Genomic DNA, 15,632 nt, shown 5'->3' with positions numbered 1-15,632 from the left:
GAGTTCAAACAGCTTCCTTTAATTTTCTCTACATATTTCATAACATTTGCGTCACTTTTTCTTGAATGGGTTTTTCTAAAGTGAACAAAAAAAGTGCAATATCAACAAACTTTTTGTTTCATATCACATACAACACTGTTTGCGCTATGCTATTGCACACGACCAATGTAAAAACAAAGTGACGCGACTGCAGTTCAGGAGATACAGTCCGTTTCATTTCACCTCTATACATACATACATACCTACATACATTACATACATACAACGTTACAGTAGATAGTGGAGTCAGTGGCTCTGCTGAGAGATCAAGGCTTCCATTTAATATCTTCCATCATTTTGCTTTTTATCCAGAGCAACTTACAGTTCACCTACAAGGACAATCCCCCATGGAGTGAGCTGGGGTTAACGTTAGCTGCCTTCTTCAAGGACGTAGAGGTGATATTAGTTCATAGTCTGTTTGTTCACTCACTGGAAGTTGTCCCTTATTTTCCCCAAGGGACATTTTCATTGGCTAGACCTCTTTTTCTTAATCCCCCCTGGGACATTGCATTTGAAACACTGATCTCCCATCGCTTAGTCGTGTCGCAGGTTTTGCTAATTAGCTGTAAAAGTGATGCTAGCACACGCTACGCAAGGATAGCATTGTTTATGATACAGCAAGCAGGCAGCTCTACGGAAACAGACGGGTATGGACACTGCAAGAAGTAGATTTTTCATCAACTGACAGCACGGCTCAAGTGCATATATACTATATTGTCATGGAGACTTGAAGGAAAAATTCAGTGTTAGTTAATTACATGAGTTGAGTAAACAGTGCTGACGTGTCATTACCATGATGATTTTTAGCAATAGTTTAAATGACAGTACTCACAGTTGTCACGGACACAGTGAAGATCTTTTTACTTTGCCAAGATACCAAATATAATAAGTTAAGAAATAAAAAAGGACCACGTCTGTCCATCGGCAAACTCATTTTCGTGTGTGTGTACATGGAAAACATATCCCCACCAACAAATTACAAAACCGTTTCTCTGCTTTACATGCTTGTGGGAGGGAGGAGTGAAATTTGTGAAGGTTTCAACAACTGTTATTATTAGCCCTTGAATTGCTTCCCAGAATTGTCACCAAAGTAATAGCGCACCGTGTTGTCTTATTTGAAATGTTACATTTGAACTGAATGAACCACTCGTATTGTTTTAGTAATATCTAGTATCAACAGTTTGACATGCATTGTGTATATACACCACTGGCGCACTTCAAAGATACGAAGGGCTGCGACTTCTCAATGAAGACTCTAGGGCTTGTTTGATTGGCTGCAACACAAAATTAAATAAATATATGATGTGTTCTTGCAATAATCCTGTGTATTGAAAACCAGACGGGTGGAGTTGATGTCATTGGTTCTCTCATCAACTGATCAAATCTGTAGCAAGACTGAATATTAGTACAGTATTTTGTCTTTGTGGAAAGACTTTTTTTTAAATACCAATTATTTGGAATTGCTTGAAAGTAAATGATGGAGTTTTGTTCAGAGCCAGAGGTGAGCTGGAGTGCAGTGATGGCTAACCGATGTGGATGAAGGAGATGAGACCGGGTCAGTAGTAACCGATCACTTGATGATCTGTGGGCAGTCGCTCCAGGCTTTGGCCTTACGCTTGGCTAGGGCAAGCCAGGCCGGCTCGGTTGAAACCTGCGTAGTGTCACCTGGAGGGAAGCGCTTGGTCACATCCTTTGTTGCTGGTGGAGATGGTGTGGAGTCTGTTATTTCAACTTTTAAAAAGAAAGAACAAAATATGTTTCAGCTGTGATTTCCCAATTTTTCCATTGTTTGCAAGTGGACAACAATTTTAGAGATTGCACTTTACTGCATTTTTGTGGTTAGAAGTCTCGGTTTTAAAATGCCCCATTATGCTATTTTAAAGGCTCAATTTTGGCAAACGACTTAACGGAAGAATACGTTTCTCTAAACCCCTCCTTTCTGTGAGCTACTCTGCTCTGATTGGCCAGATGGCCCAGTCTTTCGTAAGCTAAACGTCCATCACCATAACTGAACCTCAGCTCCAGAGGCTTCCTGAAGCTCATTGATTGGACACACTGTAAAGACTGTAATGATGACATCGATTTTACCACATCAATCCGAGCGTGAGTCCGATGATGAAACATTGAAGAGCTATTCAACCTGAACCTCCATCACAAGGACGACTTGAGCAGGAGTTTCTCAGTGATTCGCTACTCCTTTTGAGGTTCATTATGGGATGTTGAGCTGTAATTCCTCACCATCAGCATTAACAAGTGTGTGTCCATCAACAAACCCATGTGTGTATTTCTAATTTATTGGTGCACATGCGGGAACTGATTCAATAACGGCGCATACGTGAGCCCAGCCCTGACGTCAATGACTGATGGAAAACAAATCTCACTCCATCCTTTCTCTTTCCTCACAGTAGTAAGAACGACAGACGATCTGCTTTAATTGACAGTTTTAGGTATGATAGTGGCCCACAGCTGATGAGCTGTTATGTGTCAGCAAATATGGGATCCTCCTAAAATTAATGTTACTCCACTTTACAATAATAATAATAATAATAATAATAATAATGATGTGTTCGATTTATATAGCGCTTTTCAAGGCACTCAAAGCGCTTTACATTGAAGGGGGGAATCTCCTCAACCACCACCAATGTGCAGCATCCACCTGGATGATGCGACGGCAGCCATATTGCGCCAGAACGCTCACCACACACCAGCTGATTGGTGGAGAGGAGACTGAGTGATTGACCACCTTAGGGGTCAAAAAAGACAGTAATACACCCGGTAGAAAATATATACATCAATAATTGTATATACATACAACATAGGCGGGCATTATGCAAATGTTTCTACTAGTGACGTAGAACCGCCACGTTGAGATTCGACGTACAAATGACTCATATAGGAAGTCTATAACTTTATTCTTTTGGGAGACAATAGTTTTATTTACTGTGCACTTTCGAATTTACAGCTTTGCATAATGTTTACATTCACAAACAGCGATATTACACACTGCAGAAAAGGGAATATTCGAAAAACCACAATAGGGGCACTTTAAAAGCTTTAAATCATGAATGGGAACCATGTTTAAATCCCACTCCCATTCATACTTTTTAGGGGTATTTATGTAATAAATAAATAATCAAAAACCTACATAAGGCCCAAAGTTACCAAAAATAACCCCAGCTTAAAGCTTCTGACGGGAAATATAATCATTTTTACCTGTAACTGAGCTGGGCAAGGTATTGGCTTTCTTCAAGTTGTCGCGTCGTTCAAAACGGGCCAGGAGTGAGTCTGGCCTTTTATTCTCATCTGCTGTTTGAGGTTTGGGTGGGCTGGAACTTCCATGACCTTTATCCTCTGTGGGACTGACCATCCCAGCCTTTCAGAGACAGATAACACCAATTGCTATTAATACAGAGAAGTTTATTTAGTATAACATTACACCGTGCCCAAACCATGTGCAATGCGACGGAGTTTACAACAAGCAAAACTCTCAGCCAATTAGAGTATTGTGCTGTTATATTATTATATTTTATATTGGTATACAGTTATATGCAGAAGGATTTTGGACCAGCGAGATTTCCACATGGACAGTGCTACCCAGCACAATATCACAAAAATAGTCACAAAATGTCACTGGTATGATTTATGTGAAAGAGGTAGCTTTCATTGATTGTTGCATTATTACATTGAACCTGGTTAAGACAACTTTCTGATAGTACCAGCTAGTTTTGATAATAGACTGTATGGCTATATTTCTAATGTATACATACGCTGTCTCTGTCCCTAGCTTGTTTCTCAGCCAGCTTAGCCTCTCTCTGGCTCCTCCTATCCTCTCGGTTTTGTTGCTGTTCTCTAAAGCCTTTCTGTTTTTGCAGTGCCAGAGTGATCCAAAGTGGTCCTGCCTCTTTCTCCTGTGTCCGTGAGCTGTCCAGAGAGTGCCTGGCCTGTAGAGAGGGTTTTTCTGTGAAGGAGAACCAATGAAGGTGTCAAATTGACAGGAAAGACTAGAAACCATTTAGAGTCTTCTACTCATCTGTTATACTCTTTACAAGGGTAGTAATCATGGGTGTCGGAAGCAAATAAAAAGTGGGTGGGTAGCGGTAGCCAGTAGCGCCTGGTAAAAAATATTATAGGTCTGAGGGTTCTCCTCTAGAATTTCGTGGATGTGATTTCCTGCATTATGGTGCGTTTGAGGCCATATCCCTTGCCTATACCAGGGGTTTTCAAACTGGGGTCCTCCAGAAGCTTCTAAGGGGTCCCCAGAAATTTTCAGAGAATAAGAAGACAAAAAAGTCTACCAAATATTCTAATGGTTTCATTTGTAAATGTTTCTCTTATTTCTTGCCATAAACATACCATAATGACATATCAGGTATAAACATACCATTTTTCCAGAATTATATATGTATGCTTTGTATCTTTCTGGTGAGTTTCTCACACTCTAGTCTTCATTATCCTGCTTACTGGGGTTGTAAGGCAGTATTCTTAACGCAGTAAGTGAGCTGCTTACATACACTTATTGTGAAAGTTGCTTATACAAATAATGTTTTATTGAAAATGTTCTTTTCCTCGGGTTTATACATCCAACATTAAGTATAGCCAATTTAAGTTTGGAAACAATGTTGTATTTATAATGACACACTTACTATTATCTAACAGTTTAAATGTTTTTTCCAAACATAAAACTATAAAGATGTATTTTAGGAAGGGGGTCCCTCATAAAAGGTTCATTATATTTGGGGGTCCTTGGCATAATAAAGTTTGAAAACCCATGGCCTATACCAATAAAATACCTCAAACCAGTCAATACAATAGTCTAATAAAAAGGCTATATTAATTTTACTGCCATAGAAATCAACAGTTTCACTCCTAATGATAATGAACAAACTGCATGTTTATTATGCTCTGTGTCCAGATAGAAAAAGTGTTGTTTACTAAACGATTGACAATTTTGTAAACGATTACAAAATTACAGAAATCACAGAATTATTAACCGCAGCTACAGCGTAGGGGTAAGATGCATGTCATGTTTTCGAATGAGGTTCGAATCCACCTTTTGCCACACTCGCTCTACTCTCTTTTCCCATCACATTTCAGATTGGAAAGGCATTTATTTTCAATAAAAATTGAGAAAATATTAGAAAAGGGGAAATAAAGCGTTTAACGTGTTTAATAATAAGTGTTTCTCGGTTGGGTTTAGAGACGCTAAAAGTGAGTGGGTCCAATATCATTGGTCTTAAAAAGTGGGTGGGTCTTGTCCCACACACACACAATGGTTCCGACATCCATGGTAGTAATTATCTTAAGTTCCTGAAGGAAATGGCAATGATCATAAGGTAGGACAAGAATATTCTTAAAGTGTCAGGTAAGTTCATGTTACAGCTGGCTGTATGTTTAAAGAGATGCAAAAAAGAAAATGTATCACAATTCAGTTTGCCGATATTATGAGTCCAAATGTTTGAATGGAGAATAATTTAGATTGAATTAACTATAAAGTTTAAGAAATATCAGTACTCTGCTGCTTTGGTGAAGGTGAAGATCATAGTTATGTCTCTACCGTGTTGAGTATTTCCAACCTTTTTTTATGAGTTCTGTCCTGCGATCTGTTTTCTCTCTCCATGGGATGCTGATGGATGGAAAAAATGACTTCTTTTCTTTAAACTCTTCCTCTCCTTGTCCGTTTTTCTGAGGTGGTACAGATGCTGCAACTTCTTTGCTCTGCTCAGTAGAGCTCTGTTCTGTTTCCCCTGTCCTTTGTGAAATCATGTCTCCTGAAGTCCTTCTGCCAGGTTTCGGGAGAGGAGAGGGTGGAGGTGTGGCACCTTCAGATGGTTTAGGGGAAGTAGCTGGTTTTTGGTAAAGTGTGGGTTTGGGGGCAAAGTTGTCGCCTTCAGTATGTGCCAAAGGGAGAGTGCTTCTGCTAAACTTGCTTCGAGATTCTTTACTGGATGCTATAGTGCTTCGAAATCCAACAATCTCTTGTTGCGGAGAAACAGGGCTAGACTTTTCCAAGCGTGTAGAAGTATCAGAGTCTTGGTCAATGGAGGTGAGGGGCACGGGGACACCTTCAAAACTGTCTCCTGCACTGTACCTTTTCTTTCTTTTCTCCGCTGATTGTTCATTGTGAAAGCGAAGAGAGTAATTGGTTCTTCTTAACTTAATTCCAAAAGGTGAGGGTCGCTCATCGCCACCCTGATCCTTCTGATTGCCTTCATCCTTTGTGTCTGAATCTTCCGATTCTGCCTGACTTGGGGAGCCGGTCTCGGATCTCTGTGACTTGGGAGATCCATGCGGTGGACTGGGAACAAGAAAAGACGGGAGGTCTTTGGCAAACATGCATTCTTCAGCACTATCTGCGATGCGAACAACCTTGCTTCCCCTGCTCTGGATCTTGGTACCTAAAGACGGCAACTCCGCTTTCTGGACAGAGGGAGTTTCCGTAGATGGCGATTCTACTTCCTGACCAAAAATCTCAGAGTTCCTGTTGGAATCAGGAAATTTTTTCCTGGCTGGTGTGATGGAAAACTTAGCACTCGCTGACATGGTTTTCCTGAGGTTGGTGTGAGAAAATGGCACTGTATTTAGATCCTCGCTTATCGGCCTGCGACTCTGATCTGGGTATTCTGGAAATTTTCCCTCTTCAGCACCTTTAAAGATTTTGGATCGGATACTTGCCCATTCTGCCAGGACAGCAGCGTTGGATTGGTCCATAGATAAGGAAGACTCGAACAAGGATTTGGTTTTCCCAGACTTAAGCTCTGGAGATGTCTTGATCTTGGCTGGAGGAGTGCCCATGGCTTTTTTGCCCTCCGAAAGGCCAAGAAGCGACTTGCAGGCAGTGTCCTTGATCTGATCGAGATTGACTGCAGTTCCACAAAGTTGGGCTCCTGTCACAAGAATTGCAGTATGTGGGACGTAAAGAGATGAAGACCGAGTTGGTGAATCTGTGCATCCTGGTGAAGAAGGCTTTGCTCCCTCCCTGGTTTCAGCTGTTGTTTCCCCTTGTTGGCCAGTTGCTGGAGTAACAGGCGTGAGGTTGACCTTCTGGAAAAGTATCTGCTTCTCGCCTGAGGAGACCTTGAAAGTAAAGGGTCTCTGTCTCTCCTCCATCTCTCTCCATCTCAGTTCCTCTGCTTTTCTTTTCCATTCTGGGTCAAAAGCTCCAGCTTCTTGCTGTTGCCTCTTTTTTCCCTCCTCTTCCTCTAGTCTTTTTCTCTCAGCCTCCTCATGAAGGCGTTCGTCTTCCTCTCTCTGGCGTTTCTCCTCTAACTCTTGATTCCTACGTTGTTCATCCTCCTCTTTTCTCCTCCTCTCCTCCTGCTCCCTTTTTCTTTCCTCTTCCAAACGGAGACGCTCCACCTCAAGTTCCTGCTGCCTTCTCTCCTCTTCTGCTCTTCTTCTTTCCTCTTCCTCTTTCCTCATTCTTTCCTCTTCCTCTTGCCTCTTTCGCTCTTCTTCCTGTCTTATTCTCCGCTCTTCCTCTTCTCTCCTCTCTTCCTCTTCCCTTTTTTTCCTCTCTTCTTCCTCTCGCTGCTTCCTTTCCTCTTCCTCCTTTTGCAGCCTTTCCTCTTCCTGTCTGCACAGCTTTTCTTCTTCTTCTAGCCTCTGCTCCTCGATTCTCCTTTGCTGTTCCTCCATCTTTCTTACTTCCTCTTGTTCCCTCCTCTGAAGCTCAAGGTGTTGTAGCTCCTCCTCGTGAAATTGTCGCCTCACCGATTTCTCGGTGGGTTCATAATCTCCTTTGCTCCTATGCATAATGTTATAGTCCTCTCTTGACAAATCAAACACTTCATCATCTTTCTGTATTTCGGATTCCTCTTGCATTTCAGAGAGATCCTCTTCGTGAAACTCCTGAAATATATTTAAAGTTGCAGAACTTAATGTTTTAGAGTTATTTTCTTAACGTAGTGTTAGTTCAGCCAAAAATAAAAATGTAGGCATGATTTACTCATCCTCATGTATTCCAAACCTGTATGACTTTCTTTCTTCTGCAGACCACAAAACAAGATATTTGAAAAATGTCTGTTTTATTTGTTTTGTTCATACAATCAAAGTCAAAGTTGTTTTGGTCCCCACTGACTTTGATTTGTATGAACAAATACCCACTGTAAACGCTAACCCTCTAAATAATTAATCGGTTTGAGTAGAGCCAACTCAAATTAAACAAATGGTTCAAACAAAGCAAACTTTTATGAGTATTTAAAACGTAGTTTTTCTTTTGAGTTCACAAAACTGACACATTTTAAGTAATCTGAATTGTTTCATTGTTTTGAGTTTTAGGGACTTGTTCATTTTAATAAAGACAAACTTAAGTTTATCTGAAACTGGGTTGGGATTTCTATTTCCTATCATGCTTTGCCATGACATTCAAAAGGGAGCATAAATGCAAAAAAAGTGTTATATAATGTTTTTTGTGCAAGATTAATGTTAAGTGTGAGGGATATTTAGTAGTGTTTGATGTTTTGTTATGCTAGTTTAGAAGAGTTTCTGTTTTGTTGGTGCCATCATGGTGACGAGCTTAGTTTGAGAACTGATATATATGTTAAATGTTGTTAATAAGTGCTATGCTATGTCAATGCTATCAAAGCATTGTGTTTCCAACTAGCAAGCTAGCATTTATTGCATTAGCTAGTTAAAGCTAGCCAAGTTCCCCCTACTAAAAATATTTAAGTTGAGATTACATAATTATTTTAAGTTAAATGTATGAATTACTCAAATATTTCAAATTAAGAGCAATTAAAATGTATAAGGACAAAATGAAAATCTGTTTTGCCTTCTTTAACTTTAAAATGTCTAACTGATTACCTAAAAAAAAAAATTAGTTTGCCAACTGGATTTACAGTGCAGTTAAAACATTCTTTAAAATATAATTTGTGTTTCACAGAAGAAAGAAAGTCATGTGTTTGTAACAACATGAGGGTGAGTAAATAATGCTTTTCATTTTTGGGTAAACTCACTTATACTATCTCTTTTACATCAAATTTATCCTAATAGACACTGGTCACATTTTGAAGAACACCTTTCCCTTTACCTGTGTAAACCTTCTGTGTTTGCGTGAAACCCTCTGGTTCTTCGGTTTGACAGACAGTTTGTGTTTGGCAGCAGTATTGTCCAAGCGTGGGACAGACTGAGGGACAGCATCTAGATTGATAGACTCAATTGTGCCAGGGGGAGGTGGGCGCTTGGAGCGCGGGGATTTGACTGGAGTTCTGTGCTGGACCTTGTCATGGCTGACAGCCTAATTGTAAAGCAAAAACACAAAAAATCTTAGTTTGTGACTATGGGAGAGCTGGGATCTGAAGCATGTTATATGTCTATGGAATCAATTGCCGCTTTTACACCGCCAAGCCAAGCCGTTCTCATTGCTTAAACTGGGAGAGTTGTAAATAGCGACCGGATTATGGAGGATGATCAGATATTTCTTTTCAGTTTATTAACTTCTGTTTGCTTCACTCAAATCGCACACTTGGCCAGGTTAACAGACAACCCAGCAATAACCGTCAATGCACTCGGTTAACTATAGACCTGATGTAGTCCGTTTATGAGTAACTCACTTCTAGCCAAAATAACCTTAAATTTGGTTACATGTAATTTTTGTCAAAATAACTTGCGAGATGTATGATATTCCATCATGCAAGCAAAGTCAACAGTGATTACAAGGTGTTTTAGATGACTAGTCTATACTTGGGCTATGGTTAGACGTCTAATAAATCTTCACTGACAGCCCAAATTTGGCCTTGTTTTAGCCTAAACGTCAGAGCTGTGTTTGGACGGCTATTAGACATCTTTTAAACTGAGAATTGCTTGCTAGGAAGAGACCAATTCTGAGTGGCAACATCACACGCTTTATACCAGCTCGGTTTGACATTGGTTAGCCAACCTTGCTGAAAAATTCCAGGATGAGAGCGGATTGTAATAGTGCCGTGCCGAACCAAGCGCAAGTGGAAATATAACTGGAACCGGTTCCTTACCATCAGAGGTGGTAAAAGTACTCAAAAGTTATACTCGAGTGAAAGTATATATACCTAAATAAAAAAATACTCCAGTAAAAGTAGAAAGTCCTCCATTCAAACATCACTTGAGTAAAAGTACAAAAGTATCAGATTTAAAAAGTACTCAAGTACCGAAAGTAAAAAGTAAATATTCAAATTAACTGTAAATATCAATAATTAAGCAGATACAATTTTTGGGACTGATATGCAATGCTTTATTTAAACAAATGATAAGATTAGATACTGCAATTAAGAATTTGTTAGATTTGCAATTAATAGGAGACAATGAAGCACCTTAACGCAGTATAGGGGTTAAACTTAAAATAGCCATGTTCCATAACATTAGCTCCATAAAACAGATGAGGACCAAGATTCTATTAACTTATTCAAAATTAATTCAAAAGCCATAACCACAATGACATATTACGTAACAATTAGTCAATAGTCATGTGCCTCAACAAGTAAAGTCATACTATAATTTTGCCAATTGTTATGATTAATGATTAATTAAACACAACTGAGGGTCGGAATGCATGGCTTTGAATACATTAATTTACATTATTAGTTAATATAATATGTTATTAGGGAATTAATGATGTCATATTTAATTAATAGCAATTCATATATAACTTAATCTATTAATCATAGAGAATGTTCATTAGTTGCTGATGCAGTAATCATTAATAAATGGTTTAGTTCTTCATTAGTAATACATTAACTCATGATTATCTGTGCATTAGTTAGGCATGAATTATAATAGTGCACCTGTATTGTAAAATGTTACCAATGTTTTCATAGTGAATAGTGTGCCGCAAAATAAAAAAGTTGGGGAAACACTGAGCTAACGTTAGTGTGGCAAACCTGACTTGTCAGCTTTTCCAAGTCTATACCTGACTGGATCATCCATGAATGACCAGACCGGTTTGGAAATAAAGTGTAATAAATACTTAATACTTGGAGCGGGCATGGGGAAATGTATTGGAGTAAAAAGTAAACTTTGCCTTTAATATTGTAGTGGAGTAAGAGTAAAAGTAGATGCAAATAAAATATACTCAAGTAAAGTACAGATCCCCGAAAAAAATACTTAAGTAAAGTATCAAAGTATTTTTACTTGATTACTTACCACCCCTGCTTACCATTCTCAGAACAGTTCGGCGTGGCGGTGGAAAAGTGGCTAATGTAATGATAGTCTCATGGTATTCAAATGTTCTGCAACTTAACTAGAGCATGGAAACAGCAAGGTTACTGATAAAATGTGACGATACCAGCATTTGAACGGATTCTTAAACACTTCTGATTGGCCGTTGTGTTAACACGCTCAACATATATGCCTGTGATTGGCTACAATGGTCAACATTTCAAAAACATGTTGTAAATAAACATCTTTGACACCTTCACGGAGCATTTACACAGATATGTGTGTGTACACACGATTCAGGAGCGTTTAAAAGCGGGCGTATATCAGCAGATCCTTAACATATACAATGATAGACGCCAGTGTTTAAACACTCCAGTGTGTATCTGTGTAAGCAAACATTAAGAGTCGGGGGTGTAAACTTATGAACTGGATGAAGATGTCCACATTTTTCAGATTTTGTTTAAATATAAAATTTTTACATTTAGTACTGCCCTTTCGGAAGCAACAGAAGATACTTACATGCTTCCCAGAAGACAAATTAAGTAAATGTACCTTGATCTTCAATTACAAAAAGTTTTCACCCCCGGCTCTTAATGCGCCGTGTTTCCTTCTGGAGCATCACTGAATGTTTCAACCTTTTTTAATAGTTGTGTTTGAGTCCCTCAATCGTCCTCAGATCTCAGAATGATACAGTCACTGCTGGAAAGGTTAAAATATGCAAAAGATGCTGGAAAAATTAAGTATTTGAGGATTTTTCTGAAGAATGTTGGTCAGTTTAACTGATCAGGACAAACAAGAGACTTAAGAACAACCATCACAAAACACACACACAGCCGTGGATCATCAGGGAACGACACACTCACACACACACACACACACACACAGCCGTGGATCATCAGGGAACGACACACACACACACACACACACAGCCGTGGATCATCAGGGAACGACACACACACACACACACACACACACAGCCGTGGATTATTAGGGAATCACACAGAGGATTAAGAATCAAGAGTTCATAAACTTTTGAACAAGTCATTTTTATAAATTCAGCTTTTGTTTTATCTTGTGGACTGTATGTGAACATCTTTTATGTAAAATATCTTAATCAGGACAGTACTCAATAAAAAAATAATATGCATTTTGTATGATCCGTCTTATTCTGTTAAAATTATTCACGTTCACAGATTCTGCAAGGGGTTCACAAACTGTATGTTGAGCGCATGAACACAACGGCCAATCAGATTTGTTTAAGAATCCGTTCAACAGCACTCAAAATGCTATAGGGAAATGCTGGTATCGTCACATTTGATCTTTAACTGCTTTGTAGCATATCAATTGTGACTGACATAGCAGTACTATGTTACTATATGTAAGTAGTGGATAAAAAATTGGAGATTAACTTACTATTTCCTTGGCTTCAGTCTCCTGTGGTTCATTCTCCACCTGAGCAAGAACCCTCAGTGGACTTTGTGGTACCTCTTCCTCATCTGAGCTACCTTCATCTCCCTCACTCTTTCTAAGTGATGGCGGTCTCTGACCAAATTTAATATTATGTCCAATTTGCTTCTGTCAACAAAAGCATAGAGTAAAAGAATGGACAAAACAAATGGTTTAGCATTTAGTCCTAAAGTTACAAGCATTTCTTGACCATGACCTTGAAAAATGTCTAAAAGAAAATGTGTCAATCTGGTGTAATGCTAATGTCAAAATGTGGTGTCTGATGCAACATGGGCATTTTTATTAATACTATTTGTGCTCAGAGTTTCACCTGAATGTTCTTGACTTTGTCCGAAACGTTCTCCTGGGACATTGTCTGCCCTGGATGTGTCTTCTCTGACTCCTCAGGGATGAATACACTCTCGTGTGAAAAGGCTCGGGACCCTAGGGTGTTTAACTCCCTGTGAACGCAGATAGAAACACTTTTTAATTACAGCACATCTGATTGCATCTCAAATTAAAGTACACAAGTTTGCATAGATTATGCACGGCACACCCAGCTAAAGTTGTTACCTTAAATACTGATCGTTCTCTTCGTTAACTGTGGCCACCCCATTGCAGATATCATCAGTGGAATGGCTAGGTTTAAGTTCAGATCCCTCGAACCCACGTTCTGCTTCCCTCCTTTTCTTCTTCCCAAATAGACGGCGAAATGGCTGGAATTTGCCCTGCCGTCGCCGCTCTGCTAAAAAAAGTGGGGGCAAAGAATGGTGATAAATAGTCAATGAGCGGTAAACGGCTAGTGCTAGTGCTGTCTATATAAGCAGCATACAGGACTAAAAACAACCCAAGTTGGGTTGAAAATGGACTAACCCAGCAATTAGGTTGTCTTAAGCAACATTTAACCCAACCACTGGGTTAAAACAACTCAATTGCGGGGTTAAAACAACTCAACCGTTGGGTTAAATCAACCTGATTGCTAGGTTAGTCCATTTTCAACCCAACTTGGGTTGTTTTTATCCCAGCATTTTTAGAGTGTACAGTATTTTTTACAGTATGTGAGCATTTTTAATTAATGCTAATGAAATGGAGGACCAGAACAGATTAGACGCTATGGACTCATGTGAAAGTCCTTGTCCTGGGACAGCCATGTATAATTATGGTGACCAGATGTGGCATTTAAACATAATTTTGAGAAGAGAGAGGCTTTACTGTACTGAAGGAAGATGCATTTAAGATGGATAGTAATCCAGCCAATCAAATGCACACACAATGCAAGGGTAAATGCATCTACGTCCTGTATGTAAACATTACTCTTGCGAATGCTTATGCGTCGCGTGAGTCACGCAATCCACATGTGACTAGCAATCATGGATATGACACGTGGATGTAGCAACTGCAAATCTTTTTATCTAAATAGATTACTCAAATAATGCTTTAGGCTACGAGAATAAACCACGCCGTGTGCAGATTTTCAGGAGTGGTATTACAGGGGTCATTTTTGTAAGGCACTATTCTTTTTAAAGCTGCTCGAATGGATTTGTGTTGTGGAAATGGCTATACACAGTTAGAAACTCAAAGGGGTCTATTTAATCCTAAACAAACTACTTTTGCTTAACAAAAGACTTTTCTCCGTTACTTATGTTGACAACATACCAATTGAGAATTAAATCTGAGCTTTATTAACAACAATTAAGCATGAAAGTAAATCATTCCTAATGTGTACAAAAAACATCTTTATAGAATAATTTACAGAATAATTCGCAACCTACCAATTAAAGTGGAAATCTGCAGGTGTGGAGTGTGTCTCTGACTGACTGAATCATACAGTTCCCATGTAACGACATTAAACCCATGATAAGACAAAGGACCTTTGGTTTGTATGGAGTGGGCTGGAGACACAACACTTCCTGAGATTAGAAAGTTATTTGGAATCATAAAGGCTACGGAGATAAGACTAGCTCAGAAAGCACTGTTTATGAATAAAAGTACATATAAAACATATCAAATCAAATATTAGTTATATAAGTCTCTTATGCTCACCAAGGCAGGATTTATTTGATCAAAAATGCAGCAAAAACAATTATATTTTGAAATATTTTTACAATTTTAAACTTTATTTAAATTAGGGCTGTCAAATGATTAATCGCATCCAAAATAAAAGTTTGATTTTACATAATATATGTGTGTACTGTGAATAGTGATGTATATTTGAATACACACATATATGTATATATTTAAGAAATATTTGCATGTGTGTGTGTATCTATATCTATATATATATATATATATATATATATATATATATATATATATATATATATATATATATATATATATATATATATATATTATTTAGGTGTATTTACATAATAATTATACGCAGCAAACACACACGTGACCCTGGACCACAAAACCAGTTATGCGTCTTACGGTTATATTTGTGGCAATAAACAACAATACATTGTGTGGGTCAAAATGATTCATTTTTCTTTTATGCCAAAAGTCATTAGCATATTATATAAAGATCATGTTCCATGAAAATATTTTGTACATTTCCTTCCGTAAATATATAATAAAATGTATTATTAGTAGTTATATGCATTGCTAAGGACTCCATGTGGACAACTTTAAAGGCGATTTCCTCAATATTTAGATTTTTTTGCACGCTCAGATTCCAGATTTTCAAATATTGGCCAAATATGATCCTGTCGTAACAAACCACATTAATGGAAAGCTTATTTATTCAGCTTTCAGAACATTGACCTGTATGTCTGGTTTTGTGGTCCAGGGTCACATATATTATGTAAACACAAACATTTATTTTGGATTAATTGTTTGACAGCACTAATTTAAATACATTTTAAAACGGGATTTATTTGCAGTTATGGCAAAGCTGAATGTTCAGCATCATTACTCCAGTCTTCAGTGTCATATGATCCTTCAGAAATCATTCTAATGTGATGATCTGCTGCTCAAGAGACATTTCTTATTATCGATATTGAAAAATATTTTTTGTA

At 38.4% G+C, this 15,632-nt stretch overlaps 1 protein-coding gene across 5 annotated transcripts in view; it reads right to left on the bottom strand.

Moving 5' to 3' along the window:
- Position 1: 1 nt before the first annotated feature.
- Positions 2-15,632, bottom strand: part of cracd (capping protein inhibiting regulator of actin dynamics) — a 39,791-nt gene continuing 24,160 nt past the window's right edge. For 3 of the 5 annotated variants that reach the window (XM_067416851.1, XM_067416852.1, XM_067416855.1), the window contains 8 exons: positions 13,186-13,354; positions 12,944-13,073; positions 12,580-12,741; positions 9,068-9,274; positions 5,613-7,887; positions 3,807-3,997; positions 3,253-3,412; positions 2-1,770 (listed from right to left, as the gene is read on the bottom strand). In XM_067416851.1, the coding sequence (XP_067272952.1) occupies positions 1,610-1,770; positions 3,253-3,412; positions 3,807-3,997; positions 5,613-7,887; positions 9,068-9,274; positions 12,580-12,741; positions 12,944-13,073; positions 13,186-13,354 (3,455 nt within the window). In that variant the 3' untranslated portion in view covers positions 2-1,609. Of the gene's footprint in view, positions 1,771-3,252; positions 3,413-3,806; positions 3,998-5,612; positions 7,888-9,067; positions 9,275-12,579; positions 12,742-12,943; positions 13,074-13,185; positions 13,358-15,632 lie in introns of all 5 variants that reach the window. The other 2 variants (XM_067416853.1, XM_067416854.1) reach the window with 2 other exon arrangements.

Source organism: Pseudorasbora parva, chromosome 15 (assembly GCF_024679245.1).
Source record: "Pseudorasbora parva isolate DD20220531a chromosome 15, ASM2467924v1, whole genome shotgun sequence".
Lineage (NCBI taxonomy): Eukaryota > Metazoa > Chordata > Actinopteri > Cypriniformes > Gobionidae > Pseudorasbora > Pseudorasbora parva.
The sequence above is the reverse complement of the archived record's forward strand: the minus strand, read 5'-3'. Positions and strand labels throughout refer to the sequence as shown.